At 37.4% G+C, this 24,986-nt stretch overlaps 4 protein-coding genes and 1 long non-coding RNA gene across 7 annotated transcripts in view; 2 read left to right on the top strand and 3 right to left on the bottom strand.

Annotated features, from left to right (window-relative positions):
• The window catches only part of LOC105449296 (gamma-aminobutyric acid receptor subunit alpha-1), a 116,843-nt gene that overhangs the window by 10,567 nt on the left and 81,290 nt on the right, over window positions 1–24,986 (bottom strand). The gene's annotated exons all lie outside the window — the stretch shown is intronic.
• On the top strand, window positions 6,619–15,415 carry LOC105449299 (gamma-aminobutyric acid receptor subunit beta-like). The gene is made up of 10 exons (XM_011688430.1): window positions 6,619–8,089; window positions 9,839–9,945; window positions 10,621–10,688; window positions 11,300–11,445; window positions 11,624–11,781; window positions 12,136–12,420; window positions 12,623–12,853; window positions 12,940–13,196; window positions 13,452–13,758; window positions 14,254–15,415. The coding sequence occupies exons 1-9, from the start codon at window positions 8,022–8,024 to the stop codon at window positions 13,602–13,604; spliced, it is 1,473 nt and encodes a 490-aa protein (XP_011686732.1). The 5' UTR covers window positions 6,619–8,021; the 3' UTR covers window positions 13,605–13,758; window positions 14,254–15,415.
• On the bottom strand, window positions 7,551–9,459 carry LOC105449298. Its single transcript, XR_974328.1, has 3 exons — window positions 9,360–9,459; window positions 8,821–9,278; window positions 7,551–8,117 (listed from the first exon to the last, which is right to left on the bottom strand). It is a non-coding gene; the product is annotated as an uncharacterized LOC105449298 (long non-coding RNA).
• Window positions 15,211–19,254, bottom strand: LOC105449300 (delta(14)-sterol reductase). The gene is made up of 9 exons (XM_011688431.1): window positions 19,138–19,254; window positions 18,412–18,591; window positions 18,098–18,305; window positions 17,763–18,019; window positions 17,324–17,675; window positions 16,941–17,239; window positions 16,583–16,833; window positions 16,384–16,508; window positions 15,211–16,298 (listed from the first exon to the last, which is right to left on the bottom strand). The coding sequence occupies exons 2-9, from the start codon at window positions 18,559–18,561 to the stop codon at window positions 16,015–16,017; spliced, it is 1,926 nt and encodes a 641-aa protein (XP_011686733.1). The 5' UTR covers window positions 18,562–18,591; window positions 19,138–19,254; the 3' UTR covers window positions 15,211–16,014.
• On the top strand, window positions 20,230–23,205 carry LOC105449301 (heat shock factor 2-binding protein-like). 3 transcript variants are annotated; one of them, XM_011688435.1, is made up of 7 exons: window positions 20,230–20,426; window positions 20,581–20,768; window positions 20,852–21,035; window positions 21,217–21,335; window positions 21,568–21,672; window positions 22,262–22,527; window positions 22,718–23,205. In XM_011688435.1, exons 2-7 carry the CDS (start codon window positions 20,730–20,732, stop codon window positions 23,031–23,033), a joined length of 1,029 nt encoding a protein of 342 aa, XP_011686737.1. In that variant the 5' UTR covers window positions 20,230–20,426; window positions 20,581–20,729; the 3' UTR covers window positions 23,034–23,205. The 3 variants fall into 3 exon arrangements, with proteins under 3 accessions (XP_011686737.1, XP_011686735.1, XP_011686736.1); XM_011688433.1 differs by having other exon boundaries at window positions 20,230–20,433; XM_011688434.1 differs by having other exon boundaries at window positions 20,230–20,433; window positions 20,521–20,768.

Genomic DNA, 24,986 nt, shown 5'->3' with positions numbered 1-24,986 from the left:
TAAATTTGTGAACAATCATAAATAAACGTTGCCAAAATATCTTTAATTAATAAATGCCTTCTCTTATATTTCAGTGAAATGAGACTGACACAGTGAGAATGCAACGTGGTATAAAAAAAAGAAGCAAGCTTGAAGCAAAATTAAAAGACATAAATTCTGCAAAACCATCTATCCGTATTGCTACACCGAACGTTGTTATTTCTATTTGAGAATAGATTTTCACTTCGTCGCATCTCACTCCAGTTAGTAATTTTATCTCTGTAATTGTTTGCTGAGGATAAAGATCTTGCCGCTCGTTGGAAGATCATTTCCAAGATCGTTATTATTTGCGACTGAGATGACGCGGAAGCTTTACAGTTGAGTATCTCGCAAAAGAATGCGGCGGCGGTCTCTGGATGTTCTCGACGTTTGTATTTGCACGAGTAACAACTCGCTAGATACGCTCGATTAAATTCAAAAGGTAATTAAATCATGCTTTGGAAGCCGCCTCGAAATATGTTCTGGAAGCATTCAGAGGCTCTTACGAGTTGCGCAATCTATGCGTATACCAATAATTGTTTAAGATGCACCTTTGGGTTTCATGCGTCAGAAGCGGCTTTGAAATTGCGGCGATTGAAATTTTCATTATTTCAAGATGTATGCAAAGCGCTCGCGAACGCGTATAAAAAGTTGCATTAAATAACGCCGAGATCGACCTGAATAACAGTGCAATGGATGATGTTACAGCTCTCTACAAAGATAGAGTATCCGAGAAAGTACAATCTGAGAAAGCATTTATTTTTGTAAGTTATTCGAGTTTCTAAAATAAAACAAAATTCAGACAGATTGTAATTTAACGATACAGGCGCAAGGAACATTATATATAATTATTTTTTAACAGCGTTAAATTGTAATTACAATAATCTCTACAACGAGCGTAAATTAAATGCGTAAATTAAAAAAATAATGGAAATTGATTTATTTTTTGCATTCAATTGTCCAATGTTTCTTCGTGTAATTATGAGAAGATGTCTTAAAGAAAACGTGTTATAGCTTGATAGCGTTACATATTTTAAATACAACATAAAATTTCTAATTCTAATTACACTTAATATGTTTATGGACAATTTTTAACAATACACATTTATTCTATTTATTATTATTTATTCTTAACAGCATTAAACACCGTAGAAACGTAAAAAGCGAAGAATAAACAAAACGAAGCGTTTTGTCTGATAATGCGCCGTTCCACTTCTAAAAAAGGCAAATCGATATTCGAATGTATCGAAGTTTATTGTTGCCTCTTTTCCGCGATGCCGATTGGCGCTCTCGCTGCGCTTACTTCGCGAACGGCTGTCATCGCATATTTTGACAGTTACGTGCGGTACGTATCGAGTGGTTAGTAATGTATTAATAACAGTGTAATATTAATTGCGTGCATTTAAGCAAGTGTAAAAAGTATTTAAAAAAAACTAAAAAGCCAAATAGCGCGTGCGAAGCACGCGCGTCTATGACGTTTGATAAAATAAATACCGTATTATTATTATAAAGATAAACGCAGAATGCACGGGTGATCGAAACGTCTCGCTACTCCGCGATTAATTTTTGCTACGCGGCGACCAGTTTACAACAATTATTTCACTCACAGCGGCAGGTTGCTCGGTGTCATCCTCTCGGTGATCCGCTCGCGATCGCGATCCGTTTCGTCGAAATTTCACGTTCGTGGAATCGATATGCCCGATGAGTTTAACACTCGCCACGAGATGCGACGGACCATTGCGGCGGCCGCGTGGATCTTCCTACCGCGAACCCCCCTAAGACGCGGGCTTACAAGCGTCGCGACGCGCAAGTCCCGCAATCACGCCGTCCGTATATTATATTTGCGCTTAAAATCCTTTAACGCCACGCGTGTCCGCGTGGCTATCGCACGACGAACTTGCGATCTCTCTCTGAATAATTTGCGTTTTAATTAATACAATCCTCGTCGTAGCCGTCATATGATTCGTATACGATACGCGTAAATACGGAAGATAACTTCGAAGCTCATGATAAACGAAAAAGTTTGTACAACTTATTGTGTAGTTTTTTTATCAACCGGAATTGATGAAGAATGGGGACCTTATCAAAATCGAAAGCCTTTGAATTGCAGGCGACTGGCGTATGAAGGATTTTGCACGTTGGACTTTTTGGCAGTACAAACTCATTTTTTTATCTACATCGACATTCTGTCTTTCGAATTCTGATGTATTTTGATCGAAATAAGTATACCAGTTCGTATTTTGTGAATGCACGTTTTCTCTGATTATTATGTACAGTGTTATTAAAATGTTTGAGATGTCAAGAGAAAAAGAGAGCTAAATCGTATTTGGTAATTTCGGGAGTGTTTAGATTATATCTGCAATCAACGAGCTTTTGCACGTCACCTCTCGTCGAATCACATGGTAAACTCCTACTTAAACGGTTACCAAATTTAAACTCGCGTTAATTAGCAGAAATTTCTAGGTGTGTGCTTCTGATCGTGTCATGTTTCAACTAGGCTTCGTTTAGACGAATCGGTTTCGTTTACGGTGCAAAATTTATATGGACAAGAGTTTGGGCCAACAATATACATACTGATCCAATTACAAGGACACAGATACTAAAGATAAATTATTGTGTTTCGTATTTTCGCTAATAGGCTATTTCGCGCTTGGATCGAGCGCTTGCTTCGTATTTCTATTGCATTATGTATCCTTGTCAACGTGCGTGAGCTAATTCGATGATTTCTCGAAAATATGTCTTCTTCGTAGACAACCGACATGGATAACAGCTAGATTCTTCGAATCCGTGGTCGCGTTCTCAGAATTTGCCCGACTGTCACTCATTGTCAGTTAAGGCATTTGTATAATTCACCGTCGACCTCTCTCTGATAAGAAGACGAAAATGAAATACGTTGTGACTAAAAGGTCTTCTATGTTCAACTAGTCATTTTCGCCAAAGATATACGAGATAGAGGTTCGTCTAATCTGCGCCGTTCGTTTAATCACAAATACATTGCATTAAAGAAATTTGATTTAGTTTTTAATCAGAATTTTTTAATATAATTTTCACTCTTAAAAATAATATAAACTACTTAATACCTACTGCGACTTAATAAGCTCTTAAAAATAATTTAATAATTTCCTCCTCTTTCTCGGCGATGTATATGCTAAAACAATAAAATAGAATAATAAAGATGTCATCTTTTAAATAGGAAAGTTTCTGGTTTTATAGAAATCGAGTTCGGATCCCTCGATTTGGGAACGACCGCTGCTGAGATACGAATGCTGTGATTTCTCGCTTGCGTTTCCTCGCGGACTTCGCGAAACTGATCGAAACGCGTCTATCAGGACGCCGGGCGTTGAAATGATTTCCGACCATGCGACGGCGTTGCCGACAGGAAAATTCTTATCGAGGCTGGAAGGTAAGTGAACCCATCCTGCCGGCGGAGGCTGTTTATCGATTGTAAATCTAACCACTATTGCGGCACACCACACGACGCCATTTACTGGGTTTCGCGACTGGCGCATAAAATTATGAAGGCAGATTCCCCGAGATGAGAAAGGGTGTACTCGCAATTATTAATAATTTTTAAGTTAATTTTCAGAGATGGTAGAATGGTAGATGGAGAGAATATAATCGTTGACTCTCGTTCCTTACTTTAATTCCAAGCAAATTAAGGCATTTATCATCAAAAATTGGAACGCCGCGATATAAATAATAAACTTCCCCGAGAATTCTTTGTCGTGATTTTAAATAAAGAATCTGCGCTTAACGATGCTCGCAAATTACTCTGTATATTCCTGTAAAGTGTCCCAAATCACGACAGTTTACTTATCGGATATCTTTGTCGCGATAACGTGTGCGATATGACGCGGAGGTGAATCTTCATTAATGCTTAGTCGAGGGTCCATTAATTTGATCTTATCCTCGCTCGTGCCTTTTATTCTTATTTTTAAGGCGGTCGCATTTGAAAACCTTGCTCTCATTAAGGTGTTGAGAAAATTTAGGACTCTCGAAAACTGCTCGGGAATTTGTGCATCTTTTCAAACTTCTTTCCAAATATTGAATCATTTCTATTATCGAAACAATATTTGCAAAGAAATGGATTACCTGAAAAATACACGTGATTTACTTTACAAGGATCGTCGTCTTTTCTACCGAGTTTCATTATTTTTATATATCACGCGCTTCCGCGCTCTCCTCATAAAGCGATCAAGAAGAGCCGATCGGTTCTTGCCGCATATCGCGAGATAAGCATCGATCGCCTTCGGCGTTTTCATAGCGTTACTACTCTAGAAAGTTAATGATTTTTCTCGCGTTAAGGAAAACGAAGATGGTGGAGACGACGGTGATGATCGTCATGGTAATGACGATGGTGATGACGATGACGGTGGAGATTTTCGATCGGTTCGCTCTGAAAATCCGATCACCGGCTGTGTGTCACTAGGTCGACATACGGAGATAGAGTAAGTACCGTGCATGCGCCCTGCGCAAGTCATACGGCAAGTCGCGGGGGTAGCCTGTGGGACGGTGACGAAAGACGAAGAGAGACTCCGGAGGAGCGGAAGAGAGTAGCATCAAGGCGATTCGAGAGAGCGAGAGAAGAGGGAAGAGGGAGAGAGAGAGAGAGAGAGAGAGAGAGAGAGATCGAAGAGAGAGTACGAGAAAACGGGCAGAGGGATAAACGGGGCAATCGCACGTGAAAAAGGGGATGCGAGCGAGAGTGACAGAGGACCCGCGAAAATGAGAGCATGAAAGAGGGAGGATTCGCGAGAGCGAGAGAAAAGGGGGTTGAGAATTGTGATAGGGAGACAGAGAGAGGGAACCGCGCGTTGGCAGGAGTAAAGGGGATGATTTCCGGCGTGAACGAGTGACGGAGATGGATGGAAAGAGAGAGGGAGAATGCGTTCACGGTGAGGAAGTGAGAGAGGGGAGCGAGAATGAGTGAGAGTGAGAAAGGGTCTGAAGAGAGTAATCGACAGTGGATCCGCGTTAGCTACCGAGGGATGAAAGGCAGCAGCCTCCGCGAGGCTCGTGGCGCACAGGAATATCTCGCGTCTGCGTTTCTATTCGACGTCGAGGACGACGACGACGACAACGACGACGACGACGGCGTGGACGAGGACGAGGACGTGGACGGTGGGCATCGAGTCGGGGAGTGATGCTGCGCGACGATCGATGACGCGCTCGTGACAGCGCGTTCGGATTCGCGAGTTCGAGTGATCCGCGGGTTCGATCGCGTCGAGCGAGAGATAGGTGATAAGCCGGTGAAATCTGGCGAACAGTGCAAGCAGCAACCCCCCATGAACGATAATAACGATCCGTCGAATCTCAGGATCTCGCGATCCTGCGCGGCCGATCGATTTTAAAGCTATCGACGATGGACCACCGAGGTGCGTGCGAGTGATAATTCCCGGTCAACGACGCGGTAATCGGCCTGTGACAATCATTCCGGTATCTCTCCGTTGGATCGACGATGAAATCATCGCGCGTGTCGTGATTCTCCTCGGATGCAGCAGGTAATTATTGTCTGTGCATGTAATATACATCTGTAAGAAGTATATCAAAAGAAGTATATTTATCAGCGAACCATAGAGAATTAATACATGTACACATTGAGAGAAAAAAGTGTATAATCAAAAATATTTCTTGATTCAACTATACACGGCAGTCATGGGCTGTCAAACAATTATGTGTTAATTTAACACAAAATACTTGTTAATTCATAAAAATATCATGTTGATACATGTTTAAAAACATAGTAACACAAACATAGTAAAACATGTAACTGAACTAAAGAAAACTGTCAATAAAACGCATTTAGTTATACATAACTTTTTTTCTCAGTGCAGAGATGTATTAATTCAAGTGTGAACTTATTTATTTGATAAAATAAATAAGTTAAAATAAAATTAATTTATTTAGTTTCTCCATGAAATTATTTGCAGTTCCAATTTCACTTAGCTGATGTTGCAGCCTAAATCCTCGTTTCTTTGGAAATATTTATAAACATGCCATAGATTGTTGCCCAAATTAATTCAAATAAAAAAATGATATAGATGAATAAGTGAAGATAGTTGATTGTTGAGAATGGATTCTGCAAAGTGTTTGTTACAAATTTTAGAAAAAGTCTACGGATTTGACACAGGATCCGACACTGGATATATACAATGCTGTTGCTAGAATGCTGGCAGAAATATAACAGTTTGTCAACAAGACATGACGGTAGATTAATGACAAAAATCAAGCAGATTTTGGATATATTTGCTAAACAGTTTGACGCAGATCGGCGGCAGAAATAGAGCAGAATCTGCGTTTGACAGATTTTGCTCGGTTTCTGCCGCCAATTTGCTGTCATGTTATATCAGTAGGCTTTATATCAGCAAAACACGATCTCAATGCGAACGCAGTTGATGCCAATTTGCTAGCAATTTCTAATCGAATTTCCTGCCATCTTCTGGCATATTACAGACAGTTTGCTAGAAAACAGGGAATAGATTAATTAAATCCCTCAGCATGTATCGTGTGCTTTCGTTCCTATTAATTCACGATTAATATTATTTATACGATTCTATTGTTTGTGTGGCAGCATTTTTTAAATTTTTATATGCAGTCTAATTTTACAAAGAATATAAATGACTAATTAATAAAGTAATACAGCGAGAAAAATAATATTTTATACAATATTGGCAATTTTTTCGAGTACTTGCATAGGGTGTCGAGTGCATGAAATATTTCCTGTCGCCAATCTAAAACTCGAGCATTAATAAAACCAACCTAAGGCTGGGGAAAAAGTCGTCCCTTCATTATTTACGGAGTATAGAGTTACGGAGTTTCGTGACTAACAAGATATTCTTCGTCTTGATTGTGTCTCGGGGAAATGGCTTTATCAAAAGTACGTAATATTGTCGGATGTATTTTACGCGCTCTCTCTTTATTTGTCGTAACGCGAATGTCATGTCTAGTAGAGGCGAAGTGCGGCTTCGTACGTGCGCAATCTTTGAATAGGAGGTGAATGAAGCGCGAGGTTGAAGCACATCACAGGCGATATGTAGAGCGTGTTATGCGCGATTTTATTTCATTCTTATTTTACTGTATTGTATACGTGCACCGCTTTATCGCGCCCGTCCACGTTTCGTTAAGTTCAACTTTTCAATCTGGATCAATCGCGCATGATAATGGAGTCACACCTAGTTTTTAATCGACTTAATATTCCATATTCGGAAATTTCAGAAAAAAAAGCGCCATTATCCCACAGGACACAAATGGAAGAACTTCACAACTTTCTCGCTCTCCTCATTAACGCCATAAAATTAGCGACAGCATTAAAATATTAGCGTAAATTGTTAATGATAAAATATTAATGTAAAAAGCAATAACTTCTACATTACATTTTCCTTTTTCCGAAAAGGATAATACATCATGTAATTCGTTACCTGACAGCGATAAAATGCAAGTCAGTGTGCAACGTTTAGAAGCGCAAGCGCCTGTTGTTTGCCTCGTGTTTTTGCCTCGTTAGCGAGACGAGAATCAAATTCGACTCGTGTATATTTTCTTAATTAAAATGAAATTTAATTAAGTTTCCTCGGAGAATGAAAATCATGTAGGATTTTTATGATAAGTTGGGGGGATAAGTCTTCCGTGGGTCTTCCTCAATTTTTATCCGCTGGGATTAACTCTTCTCTCCCTGCCGCATAAACCGGACGCGGGGGATGTTAACGTAGGGTTTGTCCCGCGTGCGGAATAATTCCGTGAGTGTGCGTGCTTGCGTAGAATACATTGCGTGTGGGAGTACACACGTGGAGGGCCGTATTACGGGGTCAAGGGTGGCGACGGGCAGGCGGAAAGGGTCGCGGCGGGCGCTCTTCTCTTCGACTGTGATTGCAGAACGGCGGCGGTGGCGGCAGCGAGCCGGTCACGGGGATGCCGAGGGGATGCGAGGATACCGCGAGATGACGTTCTCCATCGCGCTCGTCGTACACTGACGCGATCCCGGCCGGATAACGAAGACGATTGGCAGGATGCTGCCGCCGCGCGGGCTGCCGCTGATCGTCCTCCTCCTCGTGCAGCTGCGTCATCGTGTCATCTGGTGAGCACCGTCACTCGAATCCTCGCCCCTGTCGTGGAAAATCACGAGGGATAACTTGATGCTTCCATCCCCTCCCTCCCCGCCGTGTTCCAATTGTAGCGCACACGTGACACGCATACGCAAGGGGTACGGTTTCGATTACGTATCCCTAGACACACACTCCGGTAGAAGTAATAAGAGAAGCTTTTTCATAAGCGCGGCATATAAATTCCAAATTAAAAGATTGAATTGCTAAACATAAAATTTTCATATTGATATGTAAATATATGTAAACCTAATTTTAAAAATATATATTATTAAAAAGATGTAACCTTTTTCTCTCTCTCGAAATCTCTATATAACTAAAGCACTGTAATGTATTTTAATAAAATTGTAGCTGTATATAGAAGCTCTACGCGTTTTATTATTTAATAAAGCCTAGTTTAATCAACGTGGCACAGTTAAGATCTTTATAGATATTTTATAGATCTTTTTACAGATATTTCTCTAAAAGAGTAGACATAGATCTGTTCATTCAATGAACTTCATACTGTTCTTAAAATCATTCTCAGTACAATAATTATAAAATTTAAATTGCAATTTAGATTAATATCTTAATAAAAAATGCTGCGATTCTTAATTAATGTTATATGGATGTAATAAAGAAAATTAATGTATATATATATATAAATATACGTATATAAAAAATAAATATAAAAGGAAATTAGGTACAAAAGGAAATAATTAGATACTTGAATTAAGCTCGACGTGCGACATGGGCGATTGCTCGAGCAATTAGCGCTCCAATCAGTCCGCTGTACACGAGAAGAGACAACAAAGCTCCATTTTCCGGGCAAAAGACGAAACTGATAATTTTTTCTGAACAACGCCGCATACACAATCGAAGCGGTCTTCCCGCAATTTTAAGTAATTAAGAAGAGACAACGAAGCACTTCCTCCCGCAACGTCCACTAATTTTTTTTCAAAATGAAAAATATTATGATCGCGAGTATAATGATCGCTATGGACCAGACCAGATCGACAGTGCCCGAATTGGACATTGGAAGTAATTTCCCGAGGCGCTCCATTATTTCCTTTCTATCCATGATTTTCTTCGGTGTTTAATACGTATTTTAATTTCGATATCGTTTTAATCCTCGATTATATTGTGTATCTTCGTTGTGCCATTGACATCACGTCACACATATATCTACACATATGTACGACACTTATTTGAATTTTATATAAAAATATAATTTACTGTTATATGTTGTAAAAGTATTAAACGAACCTTGGATAAATGATTCATTTTTGTGTGTCAAAAAGAAACGTACATGCGTCTTTTTTCGGATGCGGATTTTGTTCACTAGGCCATATTTATAATAAAAATGAATGCCGAAGATGTTCGGAGCATACTTCAAAAAGCAAAACTTTTTATTTAAAAAGTAGATCTGATGGAACTTGCCGATATTCACGTATTATATTAATTATTATACTAATCTATAACACGTTAATTAATATATTTAAAAAATAGATCTGATGGAACTTGCCGATATTCACGTATAATATTAATTATTATACACTATTACACATTTATAACACGTTAATTAATATTGATATGTAATATTGAATTCCATTTATAAGAGACTATACCAAAGCTATTCCATCGTTCCAATATTCGTTTGACAGATTTAACAACGTACTCGTTAGTAAAGATATTTTAACAGCTTTAAGCTCTATCGACAGCTTTTGGAATTTCGCACTTCACAGGGCTTCTCTAGAGAGCACCGGGATGTCCGATAGGCTGGAGAACGTTACGCAGACAATTTCGAGGATACTCGATGGCTACGATATCCGATTAAGGCCGAACTTTGGTGGTAAGCTCCGAATCGATCTTTGCGTTTTGTTAAAAATTATCTTAAAATTAAGCTTTTTCACAAGATCACAGTTATTTTAACTTCGACAAAAAATATTTCATGTGTTCAGTATATTTAAAAGAACATTCAATAGTAAAAAATGAAAACATCAAAAAGTAAATAGTAAAAAGTGATTAATATTGCATTTTTAAATAATAATTATTCTATTGTTATAGTTATTATTTAATAATTATTCTCTGTAATTATATGTTAATAATATATTTTTATATACAAAAATCTTAATAAAAATACAACTTACAAATATAACACTAAAAAAAATATATCGAAATGGGCTTTACAAATGGAACTCATTTGAGTTTCGAGCCATATTTGATAGAATTAAATTTTAGAATAGAGCTCGAAGATAGGGCGATATAGAAAGCTTTTAATGAAGTTTTCCACGCCATTGAACGAGAGGCATGATCGCAATCAGCACTTTTAATCGAACGTGCAACGAGGGAAATAATTTGCTGATATTATCTGCAATGGCTTAAACGAAGACTCTAAGCTATATTTCTTTCCTGGCTGTTCTACATACACATTGTACACTTAACAAAAATTTTTTAGAGGAGAAAAACGCACGTTTTTAAGTTATATTATGTAACTAAAAAAATAATAACAGATTATTGTTTAAAGGCGATCCGTTGCGAGTCGGGATGGATCTCACCATCGCAAGTTTTGACGCAATCTCAGAAGTCAATATGGTGAGTAAATAAAATTAAAAAAGATATTTATATAATATAACTAAAAATTATTTTCGGTGCAGCATTAATTTTGATCCACTTCTGTAACACTCTGATAGCTTTGATATAAATTTAATTTTCAAATAATATAGGTATATAAAGTTAATTTTGTCAAATTTTAAAAAAATATATTAAATTATTACCTTGCGAATTATATTGTAATTTATCCGAATCTCGTAACATATATGTAAATCGACAGATGCTTGCGCTACGTTGGAGACGTTTGTATCGGAATATCACATGCATTGCACAAGTCAGAATACAAAATTCGTTCTCTCACCGGCATTCATAACATTCGCGTCGCGATTCGTAAATCGATTCGTTTCCCCAGGGCTCGGATAAACTGCGTTCGATCATCGACATGCGCTCGACAAAGTTTCTTTTTTTTCTCTCTAATCCATGATCGCGTCGTTCTGTTGAAATTTTCGAGCATCCTATTTTTACTTTTATACTTTTCACTCTTCCCCTTGAAAACAATTGGAACAAATTAATATTACATACGTTTCATATAATTTACTTCAATTAATTGCAACAAGTTCTATTAGCGACGTTAATAATCATTTGCATCCCAGGATTACACGATAACGATGTACTTAAATCAATATTGGAAGGACGAGAGACTCGCCTTTTCGCACGAGGACGAGATCCTGACGTTAAGTGGCGACTTCGCGGAAAAGATTTGGGTCCCGGACACGTTTTTCGCCAACGATAAAAATAGGTAAGTGCGATGACAAATCGATGCGATGGTAATTGTATAATGACGTTTCAAAAAAAACCTTTGAACATTCGTTCATTATTTTATTCTTAAAGATTTTTATTTAAAAATATTTTTCTTTTTATTCTTTTCTCCCCTCAACGCTCTGCCTTAACGTATCATTTTGCCGAATTTATTGCAGCTTCTTGCACGACGTCACCGAGCGCAACAAACTCGTTAGATTATCTGGCGACGGCTCGATCACATACGGCATGAGATTCACAACGACCCTGGCCTGCATGATGGACCTGCATTACTATCCCCTCGACTCGCAGAATTGCACGGTCGAAATCGAAAGCTGTACGTATTGGAATATGCGTCTACTATCGATCATTTGAATACCATCAGCATTCCCTTCTCGTAAATATTGTTCCTACATAAAAAGATAAAAACGAGACACAGCTCATTTTTATATTTTAAAAATAAATATTCTAGAAGTCAGTTTTTTAAGAATATTTTTCCTTTTAATTTAAATTTTCTTGTTTAGAATATACTTAAAAATAGCAATTATTTGAATATAGATTATTAATTTGACAAATCAATGAAAGAATATTGAATCTAATATAAACTGCATATTATTCATGAATAAATGAAAGAGTATGAAGTTCCAATAAACCGCAACTTGTTCTGAATTGCACTGTTTTGAATGCTCAGATGGATACACGGTGCTCGACGTAGTTATGTACTGGAAGGAAACTCCTGTTCACGGGGTCAAGGAGGCGGAATTGCCGCAATTTACGATAATCGGTTACGAGACCAACGATCGAAAGGAGAAGCTGGCGACGGGCATCTACCAGAGGCTCTCGCTAAGCTTCAAGCTCCAGAGAAACATCGGATATTTCGTTTTTCAGACGTACCTGCCAAGTATACTAATCGTGATGCTCAGCTGGGTCAGCTTCTGGATCAATCACGAGGCTACCAGCGCGAGAGTAGCTCTCGGTACGCTTTAAAAAATACATGTATAATTCCGTTAAATTGATTAAGATAAGATTTCCATTAAATTAGAACTAATAAAAATTTTACGTCTCTCTCTTCCCTTTTAATAATAAGTTTTTAGCTTTCCGATCTTTATCTTCTAACAAATTGTCGCTAGAAAAATACTTTCTTCTCATTACAAGTAATATAAGATATATAATTTTAGGCATCACGACTGTATTGACGATGACAACAATATCGACGGGTGTTAGAAGCTCACTGCCACGAATCAGTTACGTGAAAGCCATCGACATCTATCTGGTGATGTGCTTTGTCTTCGTGTTCGCGGCTTTGCTGGAATACGCGGCGGTCAATTATACGTATTGGGGCGCCAGAGCGAAGAAGAAGACCAAAAAGAAAGAGACCGACGAGAAAAAAATACTATCTTCCAAGACAGGTAAAACCTAGTCGAATATCGGATCGATAATTTTTTTAAATTCATGTTATTCTCTGGCTTGTTCGACTAAATCGATTTCTTTTCAGGGAGCAAAGTCAGTTCGCCTTTTCCTGGCTCCACGGACGCGGATATTATAGAGCTTCAGGATCTTAGAATGTCGCCTCTGCCGAGCATTAGAAATAGGTCGGGCCTAGTCGGCGCTTCATCGACACTGGGACCTGGAAGGGATCACGACCCGGCCAAATTTCCGCCGAGTTTTCGTATTTCCAGGACCGCCGCTTACAACACGCACGGTCGAAACAGCGGTCTCAGGTACAGAGGTCCGAGACCGCATAAACCAAAGGTAAAAAAAAAAAATTGTAATTTCCTAGACAAACTGTACAGAACTGTACAGAAAACACTCGAGGAATGTTTTAAACATTTTCGCTGTATCTCTGCGTTTCATATTTTTGTAAAAAGAATATTTATGTAAGATCGCAAAAAATGAAAAGAATTACCAGTCATTCGTAAATTTATACATTGCTCCTAAAGTTTAAGTTTAATTGTAATTTTACATTTAAATGCATTTCAGTCTAAAATTTGTAATCGGATTTTACAGATGTTACACGCTCTACGCAGAGGAGCTTCCGTGTTACGTGTATCAATGCCGAAGATCAAGGACGTGAACGTGATAGACAAGTACTCGCGGATCATCTTCCCGGTCAGCTTCATGCTGTTTAACGCCGTGTACTGGATCTTCTACTTTTTCTGAACGGCGAACGAATATTAAAAACCGAATTTCGCTCGGCCTCGTATGCGCCTAAAAAGGACCAATCGATTCGGGAGGATCCTTTCAAGTCTTCTAGCATGACCATCGAACGATGTGCAATATTTTTCACGGGGATGAAGGTCCACCGAACCAGCAGGTGATGAAAGTACTGAATCGAAAGTACTGCCACGAAACATTTATCGATAGAAAATAGAATGGCGGGGGACTCGTGTGTGCCAACAGAGATTTATGAGATTTTCGTTAATTAGAAAGTAAATATATATATATAATATATATATATATAGTGATAAGCAATACGGATGAGTGACAATATGTTCCTAATGAAACATGATGGCTTTATCATGTTCGTACGAGAAGGGTCAATAAGCGTTTGTGAACAAAATTTGCGGTGATATCGAGAAACAAAATGTATCGGAATAAGATTTGCGTCCGTGAGGATAAAAGTGATCCAAGTTATATATTTTATTTTTTAAATAAAATTTTTTTATCTGTTAAAAGCTATTCCTTGTGTATAAAAAAAATATTAATGATTTAACAAAAAATTTCTAAAATACTTTTCTATTCTGTTAATTTTTTCTGTTATCATAAAGCTTTATAAAATAATATAATACATATTCTTTTTCTTTTTTAGATTTGTGACTTGGCTCACTTTCATGATCGTCGGCTCGCTTATGCAAAATGATTCTCCGGCCCTCAATTCCACAAAATAGATTTAAGATCACTGTCAAAAGTGCGAAATTAACGGATCAAGTTATAAGTTCAAATAAAGCGACTGATAAAATCGAAAAGAAGAGATTATTAAAGATCGGCATAATAAATGATTTGTAGAAGCATTGACAATATATAACGGATTGGCAATAGAACATCATTCTTTCTATCTAATATATATTATATTATATAATAGTTATTTTCATAATTGTCATTTTTAAGTCATACAATATTTGCAGGCATGGATTATATCAGATATCATTACGTACTAAACTTGAAAGGTATTTTTCTTAAAAACTGCAATAAAATGTTTGAAGAGTGTTGTGTAGAGACAGTACATTTGTGGCTTAACGACGATTTCTAAATATAATTTTAAGAAATAAATATAGCTCTATAAAAATAAATGAATAAATACGTATAATTATCCGAGCAATTAAACACACGTCTACCGCGAGTAGATTTACAGATATACGGAAATTTTGCTTTCGTTATTTTACAATGAGTCGTAAACACGCAATTTCAAGAAATCTTTATTTTTAGAAGTAAATAGTATTTGTTAGACAGAGGCATATGTAAAATAGAGGAGATTCTCTATTAACGGTTATTGGCTAAGACATATAATGATTTACAGGGTAAGAATATCCAAACTTTCGTTTGTCAATTATGTTACAGACGAATGGATCGATCAAATGCACATATTTTTAACAATCCAATTTAACGTGATTGTTTTTATAATAATTAGATGTACATGTATATATACGAGCAGTTTAATAAAAAATAAGTGTACAAATATACTACATATTTTTATATCATTAACAATCCACCTAATATTTAAATCCTGTTTAACATGTTTAAGTTACAGTAATATCTCTTTTTTTTATATTTGTGACCACTTTTCTCTTGCCTTGTGGCTTTCTCCTAACAGTAACTTGTTATATATAATTCAATTTAGAAATTTAGAGCAACAATCCTGTAAGATTGCTTCATATATGGCTCCTAATATAGACTTCTAGTCCAAAAATATGGCTATATGTAAACTATTATAGACTTCATAGAGTCCAAAAATATGACTACAAGTCTATGTCGAAAACAGCTCTACATTAAAATTACAAGATAAACACAAGAAAATAGATTGTAATATATTTTATTTAAAAAAAGTGAATGTCTTTTAAGGAAATTGCTTATAATAATCTCTGTAATAATCATATGATGAATTGTACACTTATGCATGTCTAATATATAAAAGTATAAAATTTCTTACATAATTTGTATTTTTAAGTTTGTAATGCTCGATATTACAGGCACATACTCTTAACAAGTAAAATATATGTATATATACTTATCCTAAAAATACACAAGTTTTTCCTCTCTTTATCAAAACGTGCAGCATCGTCATGTTCGCTTCTCATCACATGTATGGAGATTCATAATATGAACTTAAATATATATATCTCTCTCTTTCTCCAATGTGAAATCTCTCAATATTATCAAAATATTTTTGGCTCTTATCCAATTCTACATTTTTGTGTACTTCATAATACTCTACTATATCACTATCTCATAAAAATATAATGAAATGCACAAGATTAGAGATCCTATAAAATGTAATGAGCGTTACCTTCTGCGATAAAACTCTGATATAGAATTTGGTATTGAAAAATACCACGCTACGCGTTCTGTTGCCTTAAAATACAGGCTTCAGTATCATGTACTTCACACGCGAACAATATTGTTCCCATGCATATCCATAGCGCATCTGACAGCGCTTATTGTCTCTCACGGCTCTGTAAGCGAGCACTAACGTGCAGCAGATCGCCATGTAGTACGGCAGAATGTCGTATGCCCAGCCAATACTCGCGATAGACCACTGTATTAGAATGTCACCCAAATAATTGGGATGTCTCACATAACCCCATAAGCCGGCAAACATCAACCTCTTTCCACGTGACGTCGGGATGGTTTCCGAATCTATAAATTTCAAGAGCGAACATGAGCTTTTTCGACAAAAAAAAAATGAAAAAGAAGAAAAGATGTAGTTTACTTTTACGCTTACAAGGTACTCTCGGCGAAACTGGATTCTTTCTGAACTCGTTTTTCCGCAAATTACTAATCAAATAGATAGCATATCCGATTACAAAGCCCAAGATAGATAAGCCAGCAAAGTAGTTAAGTTTTATCCTGAAAGTACATTAAACAAAAATTATTAAAATATTACGTTGATACTTATTTTTATGTGTGTTAATTAAACTTACTTCTGATAGAATAAAAATCTTGCGGTGAGAGTCGTCAAAAATGGGTATAACAAGTGACTAACACACGTCATGTATCCAGTACCTTCGTACATTACTGTAAAAGTCGTGAAGACAGTAGCTTCGCATATTAATCCATATCCGACATAAACCAGCTGCAATACGGAAGCTAACAATGCAGCTACATCAAGCTTATTAATTGGATTCTTTCCATCGCCAACAACCTTAATCAAAATGGCTGTGTTCGCGATCAACTGCAAAATAGAGAATATAATTGTAAGCTATATTATATCGATTAAATTATTAATTTATATTGTATAATCCGCTTGCGGCGAAAATAGAAATTTAAAGTAATAATTACCGTGCCGATGAGAGAAGCTCGTATTAGCAGCAGTTTAACGTCCAAAGCGCGAATTCGCGGATTAATCTCTCTGCCCTGCCAAAAATTATATATCTTGCTGTTGGTTGAGGCGTATATATTCAGATTAGTTACTGGACCTCGTCCTGCCTTGATGTACAATCCCAGAGCTAAAATCGTTCCCACAATCCAGCCACTGATTGACAATTGTACAACATTATTCAGGATGTAATCACTGATCGGTATATTCAAATATATGCATAAAGGAAATCCTGACAGTGCCACTATGGCGCACAAAAAGCCTGAAAAATTTTTAGGAAAATATTAAAGTGGCAATAGTAATGATTAAGTTATTAAGAGTCGCACGCAATATTAAAAGTATGTACCATTTACGCGATATTGGAGTCTCCCAAGTTTACTCTGCTGTCCATCTATGCTTTTCCCAATCGGTATGATCGAAATACAAGCCAATAATGCCAAAAATGCAGCGTAAGACAGCAGTGTGTATAAATTTATATAAGACTTCACGTCGGCAGAAAGTTTTACAAGCGCAGACTTGCATTGTCCTTTTGAGCACAAGAGTTGTGGTGTGATTACAGATATCGGTAGTATAAATACGAGGAAAAATGTCCCGATCCATCCGCCCCATTCCTGCGGTTTGTCGACTCTGATTATCTCTTTCTCACGTTTCACCACCGTATCCCATGTTTCGCCTTCATACAAGGGTTTCCCCAAATCCTGAAATAATTGATTATTAATAATTAATAATATTGTTCTCTATCGTGAAGCTTAAGATGGAATATAACAAATGATAAAAAAACGTACTTGATCTCTTTGCACTGAATATCCTCTCTCTTTTTCCCCCGGAGGATAATCTTGTACGTAGTTTTTCCTATCCGCCGGAAGTGAGACGGCTCTATCGATACTTCTTGTTAGTATTGATCTATAATCCTGATCAGACTTTAGAAGCGTCGGTCTGCGCGTCACTGTTATCATTTCCCTCTTCAAGCGTTGCTGCAGAGGCAACGATTCAGTCGAGCTCTCTGACTTTGCGTCGCCTCCTTTATGATTTGTCGTTTTGTCTAGTCATTCAACGAGAACGAATTTGCATATGAGTATAAGAATACGCGCGCGACAAATGTGCTTATTACTATACTAACCGCCCTCGACGTCTATGCGAGATAGAGATATCTTGGCGAGACGCGCGCTACGAATAGGTAATTTCCTGGACGACATCGTTGGCGATCTTGCGGGCGACCTGGCCGACTGCCTTCCTGGCGATCGCCTACTTGGCGACTTCCTGCTAGGCGATTGTCTCGAGGGGCTCTTTCTCCTGCTTGCTCTAGTCGAGCTGCTTTTGCTCTCAGCCTGTAGGTATACAAAAAGAATATATATAGAACAGGATTTTAGCTTCAAATTCGTTCCGTAATGTACTTTTTGACAATGCTCATTTATCAATTGCTTAAGAAATTACCTTTATGTCAGTCTCTCTGACCGTGTGCTGAATGCCTGTTTCAAATTGTATCCTGTATCGATCGCCTCTGACATTGAGAATCTTCCCTTTGTAATACTCGGAGGTATTCGGATGTTTAGCAAGAACCTCTTCGCCCTCGGTAAACTTCATGGTGAGACTTATATGTGTGAGTCGCGAGACCTATGTGTATATATTTTAGAAGTTTTAACTCAAAACTAAATTAAAATTGTTTATTAATTAATTGGTTCAAATATTTAGTTTAGATAATTAAAGCTTTTCCAGCCCAATCAGCTCAATTTGTATAAACGTGTGCATATGTTATGTATACATTATATGCGATATATGTATATGTGTATATATGTATACGGTCCTATATTCCATGTAACGCACAGTATAATTAGAAAAGCAAGATAATTAAATCAACGCTACACGTATAATCCAGATTTAACGCTTAAAAACGGTCGTTTGTCGCTCCGGACGCGCGCACTGGAGCATCGACGGACATAAATGAGCGATGAATTTCCGACGCGGTCGAAAAAGCGCGGGGTGCCGCGTAAGTTTCGTAACCGCCCGTTCGAAGGCTATACGTAAACGTAAACGTATCGTGGGGATCGGCGGCGATTCGCGGGAAAAGTACGCGGCGTGCGTTCTCGCGTCGGGCTGCCGAGCGGAACGCGTTTCTCGTGTACGCGACGGGCGAACGGACTCGCGGACCGTGCTACTTACTGTGCCCTGCGATCTCCAACGGTCGATTCCACTCCGCAGATATCCGCGACGCCGTGAAAAATAATAAAACTTCCACAAGTCGCGAGGTTACGCCTGATACCGCTCTGGCGCATCGTAGTACCAAGTAGGGGGAGGGACGCGCGAGCGCGGGACAGGGCACGCTGGCACGCAGCGCGGGCACGCACGCCACGTGTTCCGCAATTCATCCGATGCAGGCCACGCGGGAAATCGACCGCGCCGTGCCACGCCGTTACGTCAACACGGTGCGTTCACAACGCGCGCGCGCGCGCGCGCGTTCGGCCGCGAGGCGCGTCGTCGTCAGCCCTATCTTATCGCGGCGAACGGAAGCCACGCCACGGCGAATCGTCGCCGGTGATTCAGCACGGTCTCATGCACGGCATGCGCGATTCTGCGATCGGTTTTAAATTCAGCGTCTCTTATTCGGAGATAACTTGGAGAAATTTTACTCCGCATTTTTATCTCTTGATAAAAATACTCAAATATATATGTGACGTTCCATATAGCTTTAAAAAGAATGAAATTAATAGTGTGATAAAGATCAAATGGTAAATAAAGAATAATTAATAAATGATTCCAAGAGTTCTGTAATACAATGTATATAATACTATTTTATTCAGGTGTCATTGGAATTATAATTATAAAATATCGCGATAGAAATTGTGCGTATAATACATGTAATACATGTAAATTTATTTTAAATTTCATAATTATATTTTAGATTTTTTTTTATAATTTTATACTTACCGTATACTTGGATGTTACGTATTTGAATATAGTTTACATATGCGTGTATTTTTATTCTTTAATTTTTTTCTTTTACATTGCCTAAAATAAATAAAATTATATAAAATTCTATATAAATATAATAGAATTCCATCAAAGCTTATTACGATTATTGAAATTAGTAAAAATCACAAAAGTAAGTGAATTTATCATAATAGATTCCCTGAATAAGCATTGGCGAATATTAAAAATAATTCAATTTTCTTCTCTTCCTATAAATGCTATCAGAAGTATACCCCGTACTATTATATTCGAAGTATAACTCGAGATAACATAACCACATTCGTGCTTCTTTTTAACGAGATTGCGCACGTATAATCTGTCTGATAAGTTAACCCAATGCAATTGAAGTTAAAGCGCATTGCTAAAGATATAATTTTTTCCAAGATATATTAAAAATCAAATGTCATTTTTTGTGAAATTATTCCCTGATGAAAAAAAATTCTGCGAATTAGTTATTGCTTCGAATAAAGCGAGGCATCCAAGTAAAACGTATGTTCCCATTATATATAATTTTCGTAATTCTCAATATTTATCAACATTTATACCATTAATATAATTTCACATTTCCTATTATAGCATACCATATACAGAAACAACGAACAGTATAAAATTGCCATTAATCGCGAAATTAATTAGGTTACAGAGACGTCAAACATTAAAATCGTGACGTTACGTGTTTGCCAATATTGCGGCGGAATTCCGCGAGTAATCTGAAAAATATTTGTTTACAACGATTACGAGCATTGGCTATAGTTATTCTTGCTCGGTAACGCGAACGCACGCACATGGACGAATTTAATTTAGAAAATGAACGCGATCTTCTAGTGCGTATTTTTTTCACATGGTTTATTGTACAACGCTTGTGCATATAATTTTCATTTGTGATATTAAACTTCGAACCTTTCAGAATTCCCTGAAGGAGACAATTTTGAGCTCCACCGAGCATAACTTGCGCGAATTCATGGACGACATTCCGCAGATTTTTGTCACTGACAATCTTAAAGCTGTATCTCACAAAGAGGAGACGAATGGAGAGAAGACACATACACTTTTCGATAAATTCTCAATATCGTCCGTTAGCACGTCAAAAGGTTGCACTCTTTGCAAAAAAAAAAAAAGATTTATATCGCGAAAATATAAAATATTAAATACGTTGAAAAATGGTACCGCGAATTGATTTTTCATTAGATGCGATGCTTTATCTTGTAATACACACGAAATCTTGTTACATCTTTGCGTGTGACGGAAATTAAATATCGGGTTAATTTATAGATAACGTGAAAGAAATTGCAGCGTTGGAAGCAAAATGCGAAGAGTTGCGTGCTCAAGTCGAGCGTCTAACGAAAGAGAAAGAGGGGGCATTCAAGGAGATAGAACGTTTGAAAGATCAAGTAAAACTTTGTTGTCTCGATATCGGCGGACGCTATTATCTCATTTTTCCATTAATTTTATTACCAGCAACGTTCACTATTTTGTTCGTGTTTTCTTACGCTCGCGTTTCCCGTAAATATCTTCTTGCTCGTTCATTACTCCGAAAACGTCGCAAATAAAATATTTTTAGAATATTTATATTAAAAAAAAAATACCATTTGTTAATTTGCTTGTGTCTTCGCTATCATGCAGATATTAAATCAGAGTACTTATTGCACAAGCCTTGGTGCAGTATTAGGTAATCTGACATGGCGTGCTTCTAGATTTCCGCAAATAGTCGACGCTTGGTTATCAAACGTAAGTACACGTTAATAATATTAAGTAAAATAGCGTGATTTTCTTGCATTATCGAAATGCGAAATCTAACGAAAGACAAAGAGAATAAAATCTACAAATATATAAGTACACAGAGTGTCCGAAAACTCGCCCGCACTATTTCTTGAAGTAATTCGGGAAAAAAGGGAAAAAAAACTGTATAAGCATAGGCCCGGAAATGAGTTGTTTCTGAGTTATAGCCACTTCATGTTAAAAAAATCGTAATAAATAATGATTTTTTTTTAACATTAAAAGTGACTATAACTCGAAAGCAACTCATTTCCGAATTTATATTTATAACTTTTTTTCTTCTTTTTGAGACCCTAATATTGCAAGTTTTTTTTTATGTAACGAAAATACATACGGATATTCGATTAAACACAAAAGTATGCAATTAAATGTATAGTTAAATAAGTCCTCAGAATGTATCTTCTTTAAATATATCCTAACTATTCTATAAATGTAACTGAATGTGACACTTAAATTAGTTTTATAAATGAAATTCACATCTAATATAAATTTCATTTCATCTACAAACTAAATTGGTCCTCAATCCCGTAATCTTTCGTAGTTTCAGAATAAAATAGGAGAATTTTTGTCGCTAGTGAATGGGACTTTCGGCGCATTCGTTAATACTTATAGAAGCGTATTCCCTCCCACGAGCAACATTGAGTACCAATTTGTAATGGGACTACTCGGCATCGTCAGCAATATATCGGCGAGCCCGGAAGGTCGTCAATTTTTAATCACAAATTCTAGCGGCACGGAATTCGTGCAAAAGTTAATTAAACTGACGCCCGAATTGCCGCCGGCTCCCGGGACGGTATCACTGAAAAGGTATGCGCACGAGCTTCAAAGAATTACTTTGTCGCGTATCTCTAAAGCTATTTCCATCTGTAAACGTTTTCCAGCTATCTTATCTCTCTCTTCTCAATTTCCACATATCGCAATATCCCAAACATTTTATTTCATTTAAAAAAAAAAGAACGTAACTTTAACGATATCTCAAGTGCGACCGTGATTGCAGATTAATGTTAATGATCCTGTACAACGTGAGCATGAACAAGACCGGCTTGGAATATCTGCTCGAGTCACGAGTGGGAGACGCGCTAAGTCATTGTTTGGATGATGAGGCGTCTTCGGAGGAGATGCAGTTGCTCTGCCTTCGCGTACTGCAATCCGTCACTTACGATCTCGATGAGCCGAAGTACGTTCACGATTTGACGACGATAATACCGATCGAAACAATCGAGACGATGACGTTCGCGAAACGGAGCGACATAAGCGACGCGGCGAAACAAGTCGTCAAAAATTTACGGCACAGTCAAAAAATTACAAAGTAATTATTAAATTAAATATGAAACCGAACGCGTTCCGTCATGAGTCATGACACGATCGTGTCTTCTATATGATTCGTATAAAAGCACGTATAAGTAATAAAATGTTTCAATATGTATAAATTTCTTCGCAGAGATGATGATTAAACTTACAGTTGATTTCTGACTATTTTTTAAATAGTTTTAACAATAATTTTAATTTAACAAATAAACAATTAACTGTCTAAAACCAATCTAAAACCAATTTTAAATAAGCAATTAATAAAGTATCTTGCAAAATGCAAGATACTTTATTAATTGCACATTTAAAATATATTTACGTTGACAATTATAGCAAGTGCAATGCTAAACAAACATATTTTTATTATTATGATATTTTTAATGCATTCGATGGATCTCGATAAAATAAAATAAAATACTCGTTAAAAGTTTTGCTTGATTTCGATTTTTGTTTATATAAATAATCCACAATATTACATATAAAATTTTATATATAAAATAAATTCAAAGTTTTAACAAATAAATAATTAAGAAAACCAATTTTTTATATTTTACGAAACATTTAATTGAAAATTTTAAATATATCAATATAATTATAATAATTGATTTCGCGCTTGATTTTTGCTTTTATAAATAATCCATAAATTACGCTATGTGTCAGACTGAAACGCTGAACTTTCAAACGCATTCTCTTCCCTATCATTACAATAATAGACTATCACCAGACTGCAGACTATCCTTGGAACATATGTTCGTGCATGGTTATACCGCGAGGGTGGTCGACGATATCGATCTGCAAAGAGCAGGAACGAAATGAAAGCGATTGTGCAGGACGCAATGCACTATATAATAAAAAGAGTCGATATTATATGAGTTACGTAACAACAGCCCTTCCCCCCATGTAACAATATTAGTAAATATATTACGCAGCAGTAGCAAAGCCAATTATGTGGTAATAACGCATAATAATGCATAAAGCGGATTAGATTCTCTTAAATAATTAAATTTTCCATGGCAGTAATACAGAATGCAGTTTATATCGTTCCTATAGTGCTTATACGATTCTCGCCGTAACTCATATTTATTAACCTTGCAATTAATATGCTTAAAAAAATATTCTTTTTTGCTTGCTCTTCATAACAAATTATTCATGAGGGGAAGCGAGACACGTCAGTTGCACTGACCCAGCAGATATATCGAGGTAATGACCGCTCCAAATAAAAGTTTGCGTGCATTCCATAGATGTTCGATCGTGAACAATTATCTTAATTTAAATATTTTACAATATATGGGAACTCTCTTTAAAAATATCACGAGATTCCGACATCCTTCAGACATTTCTGTTTGCAAACGAATGAAATACGAAGTAAAAAAATTGGAGCGAATAAATTTCTCGAGATTGTTATTTTCATGAATATAACACAGACGGGAATAATATATTTTACTTCAACAGCAAATATTAATTATACATTTTTTAATTTACTTTAACAGCAAGTTTTAATTATAAAATTAAAATTGAAAATTTTCCTCCTTCCTCGTTAAGGAAAAAAAATACGCGTTTCCTCCGCGATTAACTCAACCCTTTATGTCAGTCCCCGCTTTAATTTATGTCATCCCCTCATAAAAGCCGCCGAGTTCCACGAATCGTGCAGTTTTCGCGGATTTTCCCGTCGACGCTCCTGACCACCGCCGTCGAATATCGATCCGCGGCGCGAGTTCTGCACGCGAGCGGGCGTGCGCGCGGCCCGCGGAAGATCGCGCCGGAGCGCGGCGCGACGCGCGACGCCGCGCCGCGGCGTCGCCGCGTCCGGGGATTGGTGCACGCGCGGAGAGCGGCGGGGACACGCGCGCCGCGTCGGGACGTCGGGTCGGGCGTCCGACGTCGCGGCAAGCATACGGCAGGCAGAGGCCAGGCAGGACCCTAGGACAGGCGACGGCCGGGCGGTCGTTTTATTGATC

This window comes from Wasmannia auropunctata, unplaced genomic scaffold (genome assembly GCF_000956235.1).
Source record: "Wasmannia auropunctata unplaced genomic scaffold, wasmannia.A_1.0 LD336076.1, whole genome shotgun sequence".
NCBI lineage: Eukaryota > Metazoa > Arthropoda > Insecta > Hymenoptera > Formicidae > Wasmannia > Wasmannia auropunctata.
This window is presented reverse-complemented; position numbering and strand designations above follow the sequence as displayed.

Coding starts and splice junctions, on each gene's coding strand:
- LOC105449299 (XM_011688430.1), top strand. CDS start 8,022: ATGCTGCCGCCGCGCGGGCTGCCGCTGATCGTCCTCCTCCTCGTGCAG. Junction 12,854..12,939: donor AATACTATCTTCCAAGACAG/GTAAAACCTAGT, acceptor ATTTCTTTTCAG/GGAGCAAAGTCAGTTCGCCT. Junction 13,197..13,451: donor CGAGACCGCATAAACCAAAG/GTAAAAAAAAAA, acceptor CGGATTTTACAG/ATGTTACACGCTCTACGCAG.
- LOC105449300 (XM_011688431.1), bottom strand. CDS start 18,561: ATGAAGTTTACCGAGGGCGAAGAGGTTCTTGCTAAACATCCGAATACC. Junction 17,676..17,762: donor ATTCAGTGCAAAGAGATCAA/GTACGTTTTTTT, acceptor CAATTATTTCAG/GATTTGGGGAAACCCTTGTA. Junction 17,240..17,323: donor ACTCCAATATCGCGTAAATG/GTACATACTTTT, acceptor AAAATTTTTCAG/GCTTTTTGTGCGCCATAGTG.
- LOC105449301 (XM_011688435.1), top strand. CDS start 20,730: ATGGACGAATTTAATTTAGAAAATGAACGCGATCTTCTA. Junction 20,769..20,851: donor AAAATGAACGCGATCTTCTA/GTGCGTATTTTT, acceptor CGAACCTTTCAG/AATTCCCTGAAGGAGACAAT. Junction 21,336..21,567: donor TAGAACGTTTGAAAGATCAA/GTAAAACTTTGT, acceptor GCTATCATGCAG/ATATTAAATCAGAGTACTTA.